We start from the raw sequence: 18,165 nt of genomic DNA, 5'->3' as shown, positions 1-18,165 counted from the left end.
TCGGGAAGAAATTAACAAATTTTAAAATTTTCATCTTGAAGTAAAAAGAAGAAGCTCAAACTTTTCAAATTTGGTTATTTTCGTAAGGAAGTAACATTTGTACCAATTCGTCTGCTTCTGTTTTTGATAGAGAAAAAGTACCACTAGTCAACGGTGTGGCATAAAGAAAATTGCTCCTCTTACCTTGACAAATCAAATCTCGTAGTGTCACGATAATCTGCTGCAGGCCCTGGAAATCGGATACGGTGAAAAGTTTCCTATCATTGGTAGCAATCTGACTAAGTTCCTCACGGAACAACTGGGAACCAACACCCACAGCGATAACAGTGATCCCGTCCCTTTTAGCAAGACCGGCCTGGCTGACTGTTTTCTTCGGGGACGAAGATTTACCATCAGTGATGATGATCATTACTTTTGGAGCGTTTGCACGACCCTGAGTTGCTAACATTTGACGCATGCGCTGTATTCCTAAAGCAGTATTTGTTCCGACCTTCGGTTGCTTGAGATTGTTCGATAAAATCATGAGAAGCTCTTTCGGTTTGAAGGGTGTCAGGCCTATGGTTTCTCCGATAATCGTACTGAAGACGACGACGCCGACGTGAATTGTCTCCCTGCCGACGTCAAGGTTGTTAATGAGACTGGCGACGAAATGTTTCTGTTTCACCCAATCAGCGTCGGCAATACTGTCAGAACCGTCAAGGAGGATACCAATGTCGGCAGGAACCTTACAGAACAAGTCTGTGTAATAAGATAAAACGTGTAAATGATAAAATTATCAAAGAGAAAGATATAAAGGCATAGAAGAGGTAAAACTTTAACTATTTAATATGATATTAAGTTTAGAGAAATGTGAAAATAAATCAATCATTGAGATGAAATCTCATTTTAAAAAATCGGAAATGCAGGCAATTTACATTAAGAAATGAGTTATTTTAGTTGTTTAGTTATATAAAATTACATTATTTTTTCAAAGAACAAACGTACATAATTCTGTCAAAGTAAAATTGCTGAGGGAATTTGCGACCCAAATTTTGGTCCTACTCTTGCTTCAAATTTTGCTGAATAAATATTTTTCATTATGCTTAATGAAAAGATATTCAGTACAATTTGCGGTTAGAATAGGACTAAAATAGCTGAGTGAATTTGCTATCCGAATTGTGGTTATATTCTTGCTCCAAATATGTTGCTGGATATCTTTTCATTATGCATAATTAAAAGATATTCATTACAATTTGCGTAAAAAAAGGATCGAAATGCGGGTCGGAATTCACTCAGCAATTTTACTTTGACAGGATAATGTACGTTGAGAAAAAGAATTTGTTGTTTTATAAATTATAGAAAAGTTTTTTATATTTGCAAATGAAATGTTATCAGAGAGTAGACGTACCATCGGGCGGAGGAATGTAGGTCGGTTTCTGGGTTGTTGTGGTCGTAGAGGTAGTGGTAGTGATGGCTGCAAAATACATAAAAGGAGGTCGTTATTTTGAGAAATTTCAGTATTTTTGTGAAAGCCTGTTTGACAGTTTTCCATTGATCTAGACTAGTCAAAGACAATATTGTATCAGTGATTGCTATATACAGGTATGCGAAGATAAGCTAGAGTCACATATTTTCATTTAATAACTGCAACTTTTTCTAAATATTTTCTTCCAGTTAAAAACTATGAATTATGTAATGATATTGCTACCTAACCAACGAATAGTTTACGTCTGATGCATGTGACAGTGTACACATCACACCAGTTATCGAAACATTACACAAAAATATTTTCTTGCTGTGTGACTATAACGGAAAATAATCAGGTTGATAACATTTCTGACGGTCTTTTTTTTTTTAAATATTACGTCCATCATTGGGCTTGATTTCGGTTACATCCAGATCAAATTATGATTTCTGCAAGGTAAACGGACTAATATTTTAACCAAAGGATACTGACAAGTAATACGATGTAGGTAAGGTTAGTTATTAATGGTTGCACAAATTATAGGCTACTGATGATTTTTGTGAATAGTCATACTAACCTTGACAAAGTAGATTCCTCATGGAGGTGATGATGAGCTCCAGCGATCTGAAGTCGGATACCTCGAACATTTGTCTGCTGCTACTGGCGATCTGTTTTAGTTCATCACTGAAGATCTGAGTACCGACACCGACGGCAACCATGGTAATCCCTTCAACCTTCGCCATGTTGGCTTGGGCCACGGTCAGTTTGGGAGAGCTTGACCTACCGTCGGTAATAACCACAATTAATTTCGGTGCCATTGTACGACCTTCCTTCCTGATCATATCACGGGCGCGTTCGATACCGAGGGCAGTGTTCGTACCCACTTTCGGATGTCGTAGATTTCTGGCGAGAATTTTCAGAAGTTCCTTGTTCTTCGGAGGTTGTAGTCCGACTGTGTCTCCTATAATTGTACTATACACCACTAAACCAACGTGTATAGCTTCAGTACTAATTTCGAAATTGTCAATTAGATTTGCAACAAACTGTTTCTGACGTATGAAATCAGCGTCATCAATGCTGTCTGATCCGTCCATTACGAATACAATATCCCCGGGCACGTCACATATTCTATCTGTAAAATGTAAAACATGCTAAACATGGCTTATGCATATATTTTAACCATTTCTTAATATATCTTAATAATCCAATATTCAGCATTTGCATCTTATAGTTATTTGCCCTTGTGGGTAGGTATTGATTGTGATGCCATGCGTTTTGCGAGCGTAACGTCATACTTTTGAGAAAACGAGGTGAATTGAGCTCCCGAAATGAGGCCATAGCAATTGATACCTAGCTGTAAGGAGGCTAACTCTGTTATATGCAAAACGGAATACAAGTTCCTCTCAACAGTTACTCGTGATTTGATTTATATATTGGGTTACTATGAAGTAAATCATGAAAATAAGTATATTAGATGGCATATTCAAAATTAACTTATTTAAAACCAATAGTACTGTTTTTCTTCAATGACATAAAGTGAATTTTCATTTTAATTGCAAGTAACTTAATACAGTTCTATAGTCCAAAAAAGCTTCATTAAAATGAAATGAATATTGAAATGTTACCATTGTTATTTGAATGTACTTTTATATCAAGAGTATACCTAAAACGATGGAGCTAATGCAATATTGGTATGTAGTTTGAGCAACAGTAATACAATGTGTATCAAATATATGTTGTGTTGGTGCTTCATATTCATTTCTTTCTCTCGACTTCCATTCTATACGTGTGCCTAAAGCGATGGCGCTCTTGCCTTTATGACATACGAACCTGTTGGTACAGGGATAACAACGGGAGGTTTGGTTGGTATGGGGATGGCTGTTGTTGTGGTTGTGGTTGTCGTGATAACTGAAATAAACGGCCAAACCTTATTAAGTCAAGCAAACAATACATTATGAAAGTGCATGCATAATCAACGTTATATATCTAGACACTCCCTAAAATTTAGATAATATATAATAATAATAAAATAATAATATATATAATATAAAATCAAAGATGTTTGAAGCTTATAATGACCAATGCTCAGCGAAACTCATAATATTAATCATAATTACTTCTTAATTTCGAAATCAACCCATTGTATTGCTTATATGGAATGTCTTTCATCGCCTAATTGCTTATAAAATTTAGATGACAGAAAATGCAGGCATGTTAAGAAGATGGAAATTATATTTATACATAATTCTGAAATCTGTCCTTCATCTACACCTCATTTTTAAGAATAAGAGATATTCCGAATAGCTTGTTTTCCAACAGAATACCTGTACTACCTACCTTGGCAGACCATCCTCTGTATCTCGAACACTAGTGTTTGTAGAGTAGCGAACGAAGCGGCGGTGTAAACTTTTTCGGGACGAGACGCAATCTGTCTTAACTCGTCCCTGAATGTTTGGCCGATTCCAACGGCGATCACTCTGGTCCCCTCGATCTTAGCTAAGTTTGCTTGCGTTCGGGTCTCTCTAGGATTATCGGAACTTCCGTCTGTGATGACAATGAGAATTTTCGGAACTCCAGGTCTCCCGCGCGTTTTGAATTCATTTCTCACATACTCTATACCCTTGGCAGTGTTTGTACTTGCTTTAGGCTGCCTTAAAATACCAGATAATGTTCTTAAGACATTTTTCGGTTTATAAGGCTGAAGACCTATATGGTCACCAACGTCTGAACTGTAAACAACAAAGCCAACGTGAATAGCGTCCCTGCCGATGTCAAAGTTAGCCACCAGCTGACTCACGAAGTTCTTTATTTCTCTCCAGTTTTGGTCCTGGATACTGTCTGATCCGTCGATAAGGATCATAATGTCAGCGGGCACATAACAGTCGAGTACTGAAACGATAAATTTGTTATACAATTAACGTTCATTCTAAGCGTTATAACAACATGCGATTCTGAAATAAAAATATTTACTGCAAACAGTTAATTTGTTGATGTAAATAGTTTTGAAAGTTTTATTTCGTCATTATATTGTAAATTAACCATTTTTGCGTAGGATGCAATTTCGTAAATTTTACGATCTATTATAATTCGCAAAAATAAGTCACCACAAAGTTGTTTCAAATACATTATAAAGCACCTCAGTTGGGATTATGTTACAAAATCTTATCCCCCGACTGAGACTAATAGAATCTTACACGAGTCTGTCAGGTGGACAGGGATATCTCAAACCGAGTGAAAGATTTTGGCTGGTCAACCCGAGTCTTGCCAAGGGTTGACGGCCATAATCTTACACTAGGGTTGAAAGGAGAAGGTACGTTAAGACTCGAATACGGCCCCAAAATTAATTCTCCAGTAAAGAACAACATATTTTGCCATATAACTGTTGAATACATTTGCTAACTCATTACATTCCGAAAATATCCCGCATGTGCAAATTATGTTCACTATGACGTCATAAACATGCAGTTTCCCGCCATGTTTCACAAAAATCCTTGCAAAATAATAGTTTTTGAGTGGTTTTCTCTAAAAATGAATGTGGCCGCCTTCGTGGAGCAGAAAGAGATTTCCACACGTTGTGTATTGTGTATTTACGCATATCCATGCAAAATATAAAGTTGATCCAAGGTGGCGGCCAAATCCATTTCAAGCCTTTTTTAACCTAAAGATGATGAATTTCTAGCAAAATTTGGCGAGAAGAGGAAAATCATCAATTTGATGACGTCATAGGTGGAGCACATCGTGTACATGGTTATAAAAAGCTATGTTCTGATGAATGGCAAGTATGAGAGTATTTATTGATGTGAAATTGATGTGGATCAGAATTAATATTTTTCGGCCTGAAAAATTAAGGCCAAATACTGGTCCTATCATATCTACTCCTTTCCCTGTCCAACTGACAGACCCATGTTTGATACTTTTTCTTCCATACTTTAATGAAACATGATGAAAATGCAGTCATACAGAAATATTTCCAAGCGCCGCCAACATACGAACGTCGCAATGCGTCAAAATTAATGACGTCGCCGACAATAGTCCCCGCGTGTACTGATGACGTCACGTCAATGTCTAGGACGTGTGAGCTGTCTTTTCCCTACCCTGGTTAAAGACACAGTTATCTTTTCCTTAGCAACTTCGGGATAACCCTGTCAAGTATGGGAGAAAACCCGATCTCGATCACTTACAGGTAACAATTTTATTAGACAATAATAAAAACAACAAGTGGCGGAATCCTTACCTTGCTGGTAGGCATTCTGTGCCATCAGTGCTACAAGCACCAACGAAATTGGTAGCTTCATACTTGTTGTTACACCTAAAACAGAAGTGAAAAATGATGTCATTAGGTCTATTTTGAAATATTTGTCCCAATGTGTCATGGTAGAAATTGTGGCATGTATCTTATATAGCGAAGGTGGCTAAATTTTACCATAAGGGCTCCTGGCCCTTGGTTTCGAATGTATCATACTGTTTTAATTTTTCGGCAAATCCAGTCTTTTCGATAAATATAACTACTTCTACTGATAAAGTTGTGAAGTTGTTGAAACAAAAACTTTTCAAATCCATAATTTCAATATTAACATAAATAAAAAATAATAAATTCGAAAAAAAAGAAATTGAAACAGTATGTTTTGTGTTCTTTGATATTAATACACTGTATTTACGGCTACTGGTATGTGACAGCATTACTGGCAAGCAACTAAGTACTCGAACACTCGCATGACAATAGCATTGTAATCAAGCAACACAAAAATTGAAATTTCTATAAAATAAACTGACATTTTTTAAAATCAGACGTTGGAAGAAGTATAACTGCAAGAAAATTGACTAAAGAAAACCTGGTACCAAGCAATAATACTGAACAAAATTTATTACATGTATATCAAAACTTGTAATGAAATGCATAAACAAAAACACAACTAAAGAAGAGATTTAATTGCCCGTTAAACAAAATATATGATTTTCCTGAAAACATTATTAATATATAGAAGGAGAGGTTAACAATATACTTTATATACCACGGGAAGGTATAGGAAAACTCACGATATAATCTTGCTTCGGGCGAAACATGTGAACAGGATAGTTGTCATAATCTATTGTTACGACATCCCGATATCACTGACCCCTGACCTCTCAGGGTCAACAAGGTCACAGGTATATTGTTCATTGCCACTTTTGATGTAAGACAGTATTAATTATTGTAAGTTTATCACTGTGGAGAAATGGACATCAGAAGTTAACATCAATAGCATTGTTAGCTTAACGTGAATTCGAAAAGTGATTTCTGTGATAGATTTTTCAATTAAATACTTTAATAATAAATATTTATGAATTATTTTATTTCATTAATTAAATAAAAATATGTTAAAGCCTTCTTATTCTTGAAATTTATTAGTTCTTATACTTGAAATGTATTAGGAAATATGTTGTTAAACTTAAGTTTAATTCTATTGTGTGACGTGTTGGTTAAGCTTGCTATGCTTTTGAATACATATCTATTTACACCAGGTGTTATTAAACGCAAGACCACAACAAAAAGGACAGAGGAAATGTAAAATTTCATTGAAAGCCATGTCAACAAGGAAACAAAAGAATGTATAAAAAAATCGGGAATTTTGTTTATCAAGTTCAGTATCAACCTTATTATTAATGTGATGAAAGATTTGAGTAACATCAACTGAATCACGCGGGCAGAAAAATGATAATACATGTGTTCGTCATGCATATTAAACGTTTTGCTACAGGAATGATGACCCAACCATCAGAATACAAAATATTAAAAAATAATAATAATAATTTTTTAATACATATTGTGTTAAATACTGTAAAACTCTTTATTGTTGTGAGAAACATATTTTCGCGTTATCAAATGCCTTTATTGTCTAAATTGAACATGGTGTCAAATCATGTCACTTTGTCTCGTTCTACATATTATATAAAAAGCATTCTACATTTCTCTGTGTCGAAGGAGAATACATGGTAATGAAAATGCCATCAAATGTGATGTGTTGTCAAAGTCACATGTTTCCTAGTGAGTCTGCCATTAACCGTCTGTTAAACTGCAATCTGCCGTGAAAACTATGTGAATCGTATCGCTTGCTAAGAATTGCAGATCACGTAAAAAATGGTCATATTATCCATGAATACTTTGCTAATAGAAAATTAAGGACTCGAAAAATTAGAAAAAGTAAATATTTTCAACTTCATAATTTAATTGATTTGAACAGAACTATTGAATATCTGGACTGTATGGTTTTCAGTAAACTATATATCACCATTTTGCAAAAAAAAAATATAAAAAAAACATCTTTAGGAAGTGATAATGAGTGACATAATATTAATAGCTGTTTAGGCAAGCGAACTAATTATGATTTTTTTTTCAAATTTATATTTTTTTTTCAAATTTAAAATATCCTTTATACGGGTACCGGCATTGGCGTTGTCGGAATATATTTACCGCATATATTTACCGCATATAATATCACGGCAGGTGTTTTCAGTACGTTCACCGACTCGACTACTTCAGCGTCGAAATATTGTTTAAAAGACGGATATATTTGTAACATTGTTGGCGTCTTGAAGATAAAATATGTTGTTTTAATTAATGTTGCAAGATAAAAAGGAATAAATGGTCAACGTCTTAAAATAAAAGCTGTATATTGGCTCGACTAAGATAGACATATTGGCTTTCTTAATCCTCGCCAAATACAGCTTGCCATGTATATGTATTTTTATATATATTCCTTTGGTAATACACTTGCTGTTTTATATAGAATATATCTACATTCTTCTGGTAATACATTGATGATATATCGACGTCCTAGGTGGACACTTGAGCTGTTCTGACCAGTGAGTGGACAGATACAGACAACACTGACACCCCACCCCGTAAAACATTCAATTAACATTGTTATACAACATGTTATCTGTCATTAACATGTCCTGTCGCGCGTGATTGACTGGTCAAGCTGACCACTCACTTCTACTGTGTCAGCAATGAGAGGAGGTAGAGACACATTATACTGATATGAGAAAAAATCCTAAAGGTCAAAATTAGATTATTATATCGGCTATGTTACATAAATATTAACTAAATAATGATCTTGTAGATAAATATTATATTTAGTTTTGCTACTTCATATGTTCTTTTGTCGCAATAATCTCTTTGAACCATTCCCTTCTAACCAGGTTATTTTTGCGGCGACTTGTTCGCGTTGTTTTCGCGAATATTTAATTTCGCGACGACGTCTGGAATTCTACTCTACATTAACCTCACGCGATGATACGTTAATTTGCACACCCTAGCTAGTCAGCTGTCACAACCCGAACTTTGATGATATTGGGACGCATATACTTGTTTTGGTGTTGGAAGAATATTCGCGTTTTTATATCTAAGGAAGTTTTCGCGGAGATTTAATTCCGCGACGTCTGGAGTCCTACTCTGATTTACTTTGATCTCACACGACGATACGATAGTTTACAGTATAAAGAGATGTTGTGACGATCAAAGTATGCCATATAATTGTTTTTAGCAATCATTTATCTTTCATTGACACTTCAATAAAATATCTAGATATCTTATAATGATAAGAATAACCAATAAAACATCACATTATTGAAAAAAAACATATTTGATGTGAAATTACGCTTATATTTTTAAATATTGATTGAATGCATATATACATTAAGCTTAATGCATTACTGATTGTATTTCAAGAAGAGAGAAACATATACATAGATTACACATTTTATGGTAAAATTGATTTTCGAAAGGCGCTGATATCCTGTTTTCTAAGTTAGTCTTGTCTTTTGTTAGGACAATCCTATGTTTCTTACATGTTTGTCACATAGAGTTATCACCAAAGACATATTATATTAGATATCATTAGAATTATATTTTAGGACTGATTACAAAGAATGTGTATCTGTATTTTTCAGGTAAAGCATAGGTGTCTGACAAGAATTCAAATTTTTTCGAGGCTCCTTTTTTGTATTACATCCTTCCATGAATTTTGATTTTTTTTAAATGCACACGGCCTATGTGATAAAGACTGAGAAAGTATATGCCTGATGCCCAATCCTATTGATATTTAACATCTTTTGTCAATATAATATCTGGAAATTGGAGGTTTGTAGTAAAAATACGGACCACTATTAGTACGAGTTCATTTAGCTGTGTTGCGTTTTAGGAGTGCCGATAGCATAAGCGCATTATGGAACATTTGAAATCATAATATCCGTCTTTGAAATAGCATCTTATTTGACACATTGTTATATGAATAATACCTCATTGTGTGTGCTATAAACAGATATTCACATATTTCCATATATTATGTAGGAGTTGACCTCCATCGATGATTTCGTACAAAATTCAGTATTGGTATATACTACCAAAATGTATTCTTTGTAATTTGTACACTCTCAAAAGACTTGTATTATGCTGTATAAAGATGGATAAAAAGTAAATATACAAGAGAAAAAGTATATAAGTGCCTTTCCTTAATTGTAAATATATTCACAATGTCATTTAAATATTTTAATTGTATGGATTATTTTTATGCTTGAACGTTATGGTTACGATTACAAAAATTGCAACGGATTCATTTCGATGCGAACAATAGATTATGAAAAACTGAAAGACACAATGAGAAAGAAATATGTTTATAATATTGATGTAAAGTGATTATATAACGCTTACCTTACACAAGAAAATCAAGTTTCCTAAACCATATCACAAGGTGTAACAAATCTGTACTGAACTGCACTACGCCGCTACCGGTGACGGTTTTGAACAGCTTTATATCTGTATGTTACTGAACCTGCCCCGAAACTTGCCCTCGTCCGCGAGACCCTTTGATGCGGCATCAACAGTATGCTTGATACATATGTCTAACCGTCGGATAATGATTCGCCGCTGGGCAGTGCATGGTGACGTCACACAGGTAAAAACTCCCAAAAAGGTACTAGGTGACATATATTCATCTATTTCAGAATGAGTTTATTCGGAAACGGATCAGAAATGAATTTTTCGAAATGTTTATTACTGGAAATGTTTACGTTGGTTTTACAAGCAATTAATTCTGACTTAACACGTAACCCTGCTGTACACCTGCGAAAGTTATTATGTGACTAAAACGTTTTCAGCAGGGATTAGGAAACGTTTAGCATTTCTAATGGGACGTGCCAACCATGAGATGTTGACCTCTGTCCTCGATGGTCCATTTATCTTCGCTTGGTCATCAGAACTTTATTTCACCCTGGGCCAGAGCGAGAGTCTTGGTCAAGTTTGATAGACGAAGAAATATTTCACTTGACAAATTGTGATGTTTAGGTCATTTCTATTTCTGTCTTCTGATGTTGAAACTGTCAACACCTACGGTGCTAGATATAATACATATTATACTGAAATGCAATTATTGCATGCTTGAACGGTTATTTCAACATTCGGCCAAATCCTTCAGGAGATGGAATATCAACTGCATATTCCATATGTACCACGGATAGGCAGTTTGGCATCTATTCAATTATACACGCGTCATTAGCAAACCGTCATTATAATCAAAATGATACTTCAGGTCCTATGATTGAAATTATTGAAAAAATCTAAGATTTATTGATGTAATTGAAAATGTCATCTTAATATCTTAATTATCTCCAAATACCGTATTTGCATATTACAGAGTTTTCTACCCTTGAGCGGGTAGGTATTGAATGTGACGTCAGGTGTTTGTAAGCCTAACGCCAAAATGTCCGAATAAAATAAATTTTATTAGTTTAAAATGTACAAACTATTATTTCTGTTATTGTTTTAGTTCTTGAATATTTTACTAAAACTTTCTCGAAACTTTGTATCAGTAATTTATATGCATGATATTTCTAACTTTGTGTGGACATTTAAAAAAAACCGGAACTTTTTAGTGTACTCGGAGCTTGCTTGTGCTGTTTCTGTATTTCCCTTGTAATATAAGTTGTATAACTTGTTTCGCAATCGATGTAAACTAAATAACGTTGATGAAATAATGTAGAAACTTCTACTGGAAATTTCTTGAGCACACTATTGTACCAATAATTGTACTGGACTCCCTTTTGCTGTTTTTTTTTCATTTTTCAGAAGATTTTTCATTTTTCAGAAGATTATAATACAACATAAATGCTATGGCGTGCATCATACAAATACCTATGGAATCCTAATATCAGCAAAGTCAGATCATTTAATATATGACAAAAGTTCTTTTCAAAAGAGATCCCCAAATTGTTATTTTTCTTATGGTACAATAATGTATTTTAATTGTATACATAAGAATCAAATCGAGTCTACGGTGTGTTGAAGAGTTTAAAAAAAATCAGTAAATGAGTCATTTTTACATTTTCAGATGAATGATGTGTACATGTGGTTTATTGATACACTATAGTCTTTCTCTTTGGCGGGCTTACATAAAAATGTTATATGCATTGAAGACCATTTTGAGAAATTCGCATTTTTTTATCGAATCGTCACATTGTAATTTCTGATTAAGATTTTAATATTTCATTTAGGAACCGGAACTTGTTTGTCAAGATTTTAAAGCTTAATACACTAATATAAAATATGCATCAAAATATATATTGTGAATTTGTGTGTTAACTCATGTCGAAAACTTAATGTTTTACTCAATCTGTAAGATAAATTGTTTGAAACACGAGTTACCACAACAGGATCTGCCGAAGGCGATCCTATGAAATGAATAAAATAGCACATTTACTTACCATACAAGAATCTTGAAGGTTATAAAATACACTTCCACAAAGTTGAATCAACAATTTGATATTAGTCTCCAGAGAATCACATTCGTACAAGTCACGTGACCACAACCTCGTTTTGACTTTTCACACAATAAATACACACTTATTAAACTTTAGATTATGTTTTTTTATGAAATACCATTTACGTAAATAATGGTATTGTTTTAGGTATTATTACATGGATATTCAGATTTCATATAAATATTATAATATTAGTGTCTTTTTAACACAGTAATGAAACATGGGTACGCGATAATCTTATTTACTATCATGCGCATACAGCATAGGTGCTTATATTTACACTGTGCGTTTACGTCAATGTGTTTACGTTTTCGTGTGGTCATTCAGTCGACCGCGTGCACGGACACAGTTGTGGTCATTGTTTGCTGTAATAACCTCAAATGACCCCTTTTCTTAGATCTGTATCTACTGTGTGTCTTCCGTCAATAGCCCTTCCTCAATAGGTAACATATTGATACAGATATGGTCAGTCTGTGGGAGGGGGTGTTAAACTACTGAAAATATTCTGATGACGAATGAACTGATAGATGATGGTTTTACTGTAGGTTTGCATTCCTGTTTTTTCAATCACTACGAAGTTGTTTTATCATCAATATATCGTATGGTTTAGAAAAAAAAACAAAAAAAAAACGCAAAACGAAAATAAAAAATATAAGTAAATAATATAATAATGATAATAAGAAAACTTATTTCCAGTTTGATTTCAAATTACGGAATTACTTAATCCACAGTGCATAAGCTGGTTTTGTTCTCATAAAATAATTGTCTTCATATTATAGTCAGGAACACTCCATTATGGATTGCTGTCTGATATTTACTATGCGTTTTGTTATTTCATTGTATAGTTTCATATTGATATTCGACTCAAATGTGACCCCAATTATGTATCCAGATAAAACATATAACGGTTACTTTGTCTGATATATCCTTCCATAGCTACTGTAAAACAACGTTTCTTCGCGTTCTTTTGTTTTCTTAAATTTCAGTAGAGTGTGGAATTCGCGAAAATCGACCGTCACGAAAAAAGATTCAGCTGAAAGTTTAAAAGAGCGTTCATGTGTAAATCGCGAAATTAAGTCACTGCGAAAATGTAATTGGGTATAAAAACGCGAAATAAAATCGCAACGAATAAGTTGGTTTACAGTATATGTACTGTATATGTTTCTTTTTTTGAGTTTTATCGTACGTCAGCGGTATCGTATTTTCTAATGTCAGCTGTTGATTGGTTGACAAATTGTGCTTATCGTCCTATCAACAAGTAGCAACATTTACGTGTCGGAAATGATAACAAGATTTATGATCAGAAAGAGTTTTTAAAAACAATCTGGAAGCAATCATTAAAAATTAATTTCTTCGTGATGGCATGGTAATAAGGCACATACAGAATTTTTTATCATGAACAGAAAGGACTTTCAAAGGAATTACGAAGCAATCTTTAAAAAATGATAACTCGTCATGTTCATGAAAACAAGGACGTCAAATACAGTAATCTTCATCCAGGTACGGCCTCGATTGGATGTATTGAGAGTAGTGTTGACAAATCCCTTCCTTACGGCATTTCGCCCCTGTGAGGTAGGCTCTGGGTTCTGTCCCCTGGCCGAGACACACCAAAGTCTATAAAAGTGGTAGTTTCTGCTCCTGCTTAGCGCTCAGCAAAAAGGGAGTGGGACGACTGGTTCGCCCGTTGTCAGTATAATGTGACCGGGTGGGGTGTGTTTCTTGGTGTCTTCGGCGGCATGCTCCAGTGATATAGCACTATAAAAAGGGCAAAAGTTCCACTATACAAGAAGACACTACACGAATATATCGCAGTCTCCCGAAACACGCACCTCGCACAACATACACGCAACACACCGCATACATGGGAGGCCGTCCTTACATGACCATAGCTGTTAATAGGACGTTAATTAATCAAACAAACAAACAAACAAATCTTCCTTACGGCATGGTAATAAGGTCAATACAGAACTTTTATTCATGATGATAAAGGGTTTTCAAAGGAAGCGATCATCAAAAAATAATTACTCTTCATGTTCATGAAGATAATGACGCCACATAAGATTGCTTTGTGTTTGAATGGAAACAAGGTTCTTGCATTACTCTTTCTGTCGTGAATCAAAATAAACGATACAAAGGGTTTTCAAATCATGATCACATCACTTGAAGATTATGATAAGCAATATGATTATGTTAGATAGTCTTACGTTGTTGTTTACTTGTATATTTGTTATAGTGAGGAAAGATCACTGAGCTCAAACATTTAAAAAGTTCATAATAATGAACTTTATTTTTATTCGATTGCACATTAAGACTCTTCTCACATATGATTGACACATAAAATGGACTGTATTTACAGGGGCTGCAGTGGCCAAGTGGTTAAGATGTTCCGACATAGTACCACAAGCCTTACACCTCTGGGTACCGAGTTCGAATCCCAAATTGGGAAATTGCCATGTACTGACCGCTGTGTCGATGGTTTTTCGCCGGTTACTCCGGCTTTCCTCCGCCAAGAAACCTGGCACGTTCTTAAATGACCATGGCTGTTAATAGGACGTTAAACTAATAAAACCAAACTGTATTAACAGCAGATATGCTGTTGATAAGACTCTTGTTAATTTGATTTAATGTGGCAGGATGTTATCCAAAACGAAAATGCCACACATTCTTGAGGGCATGTGAGTGATCATTAACATTATCTTAAGTATGTTTACCTGTTGTTTTCGACATGTCAATGTCTCAGTAAGAGTGCACTACCCTCATGTAACTAGACATAAATTCAAAACAACAGCATGAATAACGACCCAAACTCCACATCGGCAGTTTCTCATAACATCAACACATACACGATCCTCCTTGTAACTTTCACATTAAGCATATCCTTTTATATAATTCTCAAAAAATTGTATGACTATACTTTTTTCACATATTTGGAAGTGATAATAAAATGACAACTTACTTCATTTGTACATTTTGCGGTATTTTATATACTCTAAAATTGTATGACTATTGTAAATAGAACACTTATTTCACAGAGTAAATTCAAAATGACAATTTACAACATTTGTAGACGATTATATTTTTGCGTTATTTTATATATTCCAAATTGTATGGCTATTGTAAATAAATATACACAGATTTATTTCACACCAGTATTAAATAAAATATCAAAATGACAATTTACAACATTTGTAGACGATTATATTTTGCGTTATTTTATATATTCCAAATTGTATGGCTATTTTAAATAAAACACTTATTTCACACAGTAAATTCAAAATGACAATTTACAATATTTGTACATGATTATATTTTGCGTTATTTTATATATTCCAAATTGTATGGCTATTGTAAATTCAATACTTATTTTATATCGTCACACTATAATGACAACCTACAACACTTGTACATGGATGTAAAAACGACACTAATTATCTATCTAATATGTAGGTCTATAGTAGGTTTATATATATGTACTAAGTAAAGAGATTGTCAGTAGACTTGATAACTCGCTTAATTCAAACATTCGGATAACTCTAAGTTTAATCTCGTTCCCGTCGAGTTCGTATTAACCTAGTTCACTGTAGTTTAGACTTGCCATCAGTCAACCCAATATGAAAGTAATCAATAATTTTGAAGTCTTGCGTTTATGTTGATGCAAAAAGGAAGAGAAAGTCTTATCAATTTATGAGTCCAGTTGCAATTCTAGCACCAGTAACTATGCTCTGGTTACTGTTACTTAATCCGTCTTTGAGTGTAAATATATCCCATGAACTTCACAAAAATGAGTTGCCGCGTTTTAATGTAAGTTACAGTAGAATTTTAGGAAATAATCACCATAAAGAAATCTAGTTGACAATAGATATTTAGATAGTAGATATTCATAGAGTTTTAGAAATGGGAACAGACTCTTCATGTATTAATGATTCCAACACATCTACTTAAGGAAGTGCATTTCACTTTGATTGGCATCGTCAATTTCACAAATGAAACAAATAAGTTACGCTCTGTTTAGGAATAATTTACCTTTGGTAATGTAGAATAAATGTCATCACACATGTGTATTGCTCACGCTAAAAGAATGGCATAATGATAATTAGTTATTCTAGTGGTATATATATTTTCTAAAGTAAGGAACATTCAACGCTCTAAGTGCTTTTTCATGTAAGATATATTTCATCTGCATATTGATTGTTGATTACGTACCCATGACAAGCAAATGATAAATAATGTTCAGTTATGCATGAAATCAATTCTGTATTGAGATGACGATGGTTTAGAGGCACCAGACCTGACCAGGTTTTTGTTTGTGAACTGACACACTCTCTCTTACCCTTTACATGCGATAGGTCAATTGGATCAAATCATGCTTGTGCTATAATCATTGTTATTATCATTGTTTGACGTATTAACCTACAACACCACTTATGAAGTGAAGTGAAGAGTTTTACGTGCCGTCACGCTACATATAACGTTTCGGGGCACGCGACCACCACTTATGAGAATACAGGTATTCGTGCCTAACGTTTATCGGACACGCTCTGACGCCTCGGCCATTCCCTGAACACACCTGCGTCTATGAATGTCTATAGGTCAGTTACTCACCTGATGGGCCTGACTGACCGCTGGTCATAAGACTCATGTAACCATCCAGTTAAAAACACGAATAATGATTCAGGCATACAATGTTCTTTAACAAAAATATAATAATATTTAAATAAAATCTAAATTGTTATAGTTCATAATTAAATGCTTAATATCATAATCACAATCAACCTGCACATCCTGCAACATAATTACTGTAGAAATGAACTTCGTTAAAAGGATAAAAATTCGACTCTCTACAACAAGTAATAAATACACATTCTCAAAATAGACGCAAATTGGGTTACATCTTGAAATTTCAATATAAATGTTTTACAAGCAATAAAAATCTAAAAAAATGAAAAAAAAATACCCACTTTTTATCAAGAAAATCGCTACAAACAACAGAGATATTTTTTGGAAAATTACAAATACTTTTTGATTAAATATCCTTAAAGGTTGTCCGTAGATAATAGCCAAAGTGAAATACCCTACATTTGTTAAATTTCGTAGGTGTTAAACTTCACGATTTACTGTGGAACTTATTTTCATAGGTTTAATTGAATTACCTTTGTAGCGTTTGAAAGTGTGAAGCATACGACAGGCTAAACTATGTCAAACCATGAATTTGATAAATTTCACAAATTTGGATGGATATGTGAAATTAGCGAAATTAAAACCCTCACAAATATTAGCAATTAGACAGTAGAAATCAAAGTACATGTATTATCTGAATATGGCAACTCCTATAAATATAGGTCCTCAACCTATATTTATTCATGATCCTATTGGTACGCCATATGCTGATTTATAATTATGGTATTGTGAAAGAGAAAACTTAGAATGTAATTGATTCTGGAAAATGCTATCATACTACTTTTCTTTCCGTATTATGATTCCAATTAAAATATTATCGATCGTACGCTTTAATCAGTTCACGCACTTTTTGTGAAAGTTCGCTTGTACTCAGCTATACCTGCTTGTGTATTCATTTGATACTGCCATCAGCACGCGTAAGCACTTAAGTCTAAACCAAGTACATGACTTGAAGTCATGTGGAACAATGTGTGGGTCTTGGAGCACATAAGGTACACTTCTGTACTTGTGGAAATCTGTAAACAGATCGGTGTAGCGTGCAAATTGCTTATATCAGAAAACATTTCATTGTGTTTATAGCAGAAAAACCTAAGTACAATTTTAACCTTTCCGAACCAGACTCGGTTAATAGATAATAATTTGAAGTATACATTTATATTTCAAAAAACGATGGTAAAGAAATTATTGAACCCAAATTTGAACCACGTTGCCTTACACAAGTACACAATAACAGTTCTCTAACCAAA

At 34.1% G+C, this 18,165-nt stretch overlaps 1 protein-coding gene across 5 annotated transcripts in view; it reads right to left on the bottom strand.

The window, feature by feature from the left end:
• LOC138310380 (uncharacterized) overlaps positions 1-12,402 on the bottom strand; it is a 34,801-nt gene extending 22,399 nt beyond the window's left edge. For 4 of the 5 annotated variants that reach the window (XM_069251580.1, XM_069251582.1, XM_069251583.1 and 1 more), the window contains exons 1-7: positions 10,137-10,278; positions 5,679-5,753; positions 3,782-4,333; positions 3,275-3,352; positions 2,022-2,576; positions 1,388-1,453; positions 184-738 (exon numbers count right to left, since the gene is read on the bottom strand). In XM_069251580.1, the coding sequence (XP_069107681.1) occupies positions 184-738; positions 1,388-1,453; positions 2,022-2,576; positions 3,275-3,352; positions 3,782-4,333; positions 5,679-5,739 (1,867 nt within the window). In that variant the 5' untranslated portion in view covers positions 5,740-5,753; positions 10,137-10,278. Of the gene's footprint in view, positions 1-183; positions 739-1,387; positions 1,454-2,021; positions 2,577-3,274; positions 3,353-3,781; positions 4,334-5,678; positions 5,754-10,136; positions 10,279-12,184 lie in introns of those variants that run through there. The other variant, XM_069251581.1, reaches the window with a different exon arrangement.
• Positions 12,403-18,165: the final 5,763 nt, after the last annotated feature.

This window comes from Argopecten irradians, chromosome 16 (genome assembly GCF_041381155.1).
Source record: "Argopecten irradians isolate NY chromosome 16, Ai_NY, whole genome shotgun sequence".
NCBI classification, from domain to species: domain Eukaryota; kingdom Metazoa; phylum Mollusca; class Bivalvia; order Pectinida; family Pectinidae; genus Argopecten; species Argopecten irradians.
Note: the sequence above shows the minus strand (reverse complement) of the source record. Positions and strands in the feature narration are given on the sequence as shown.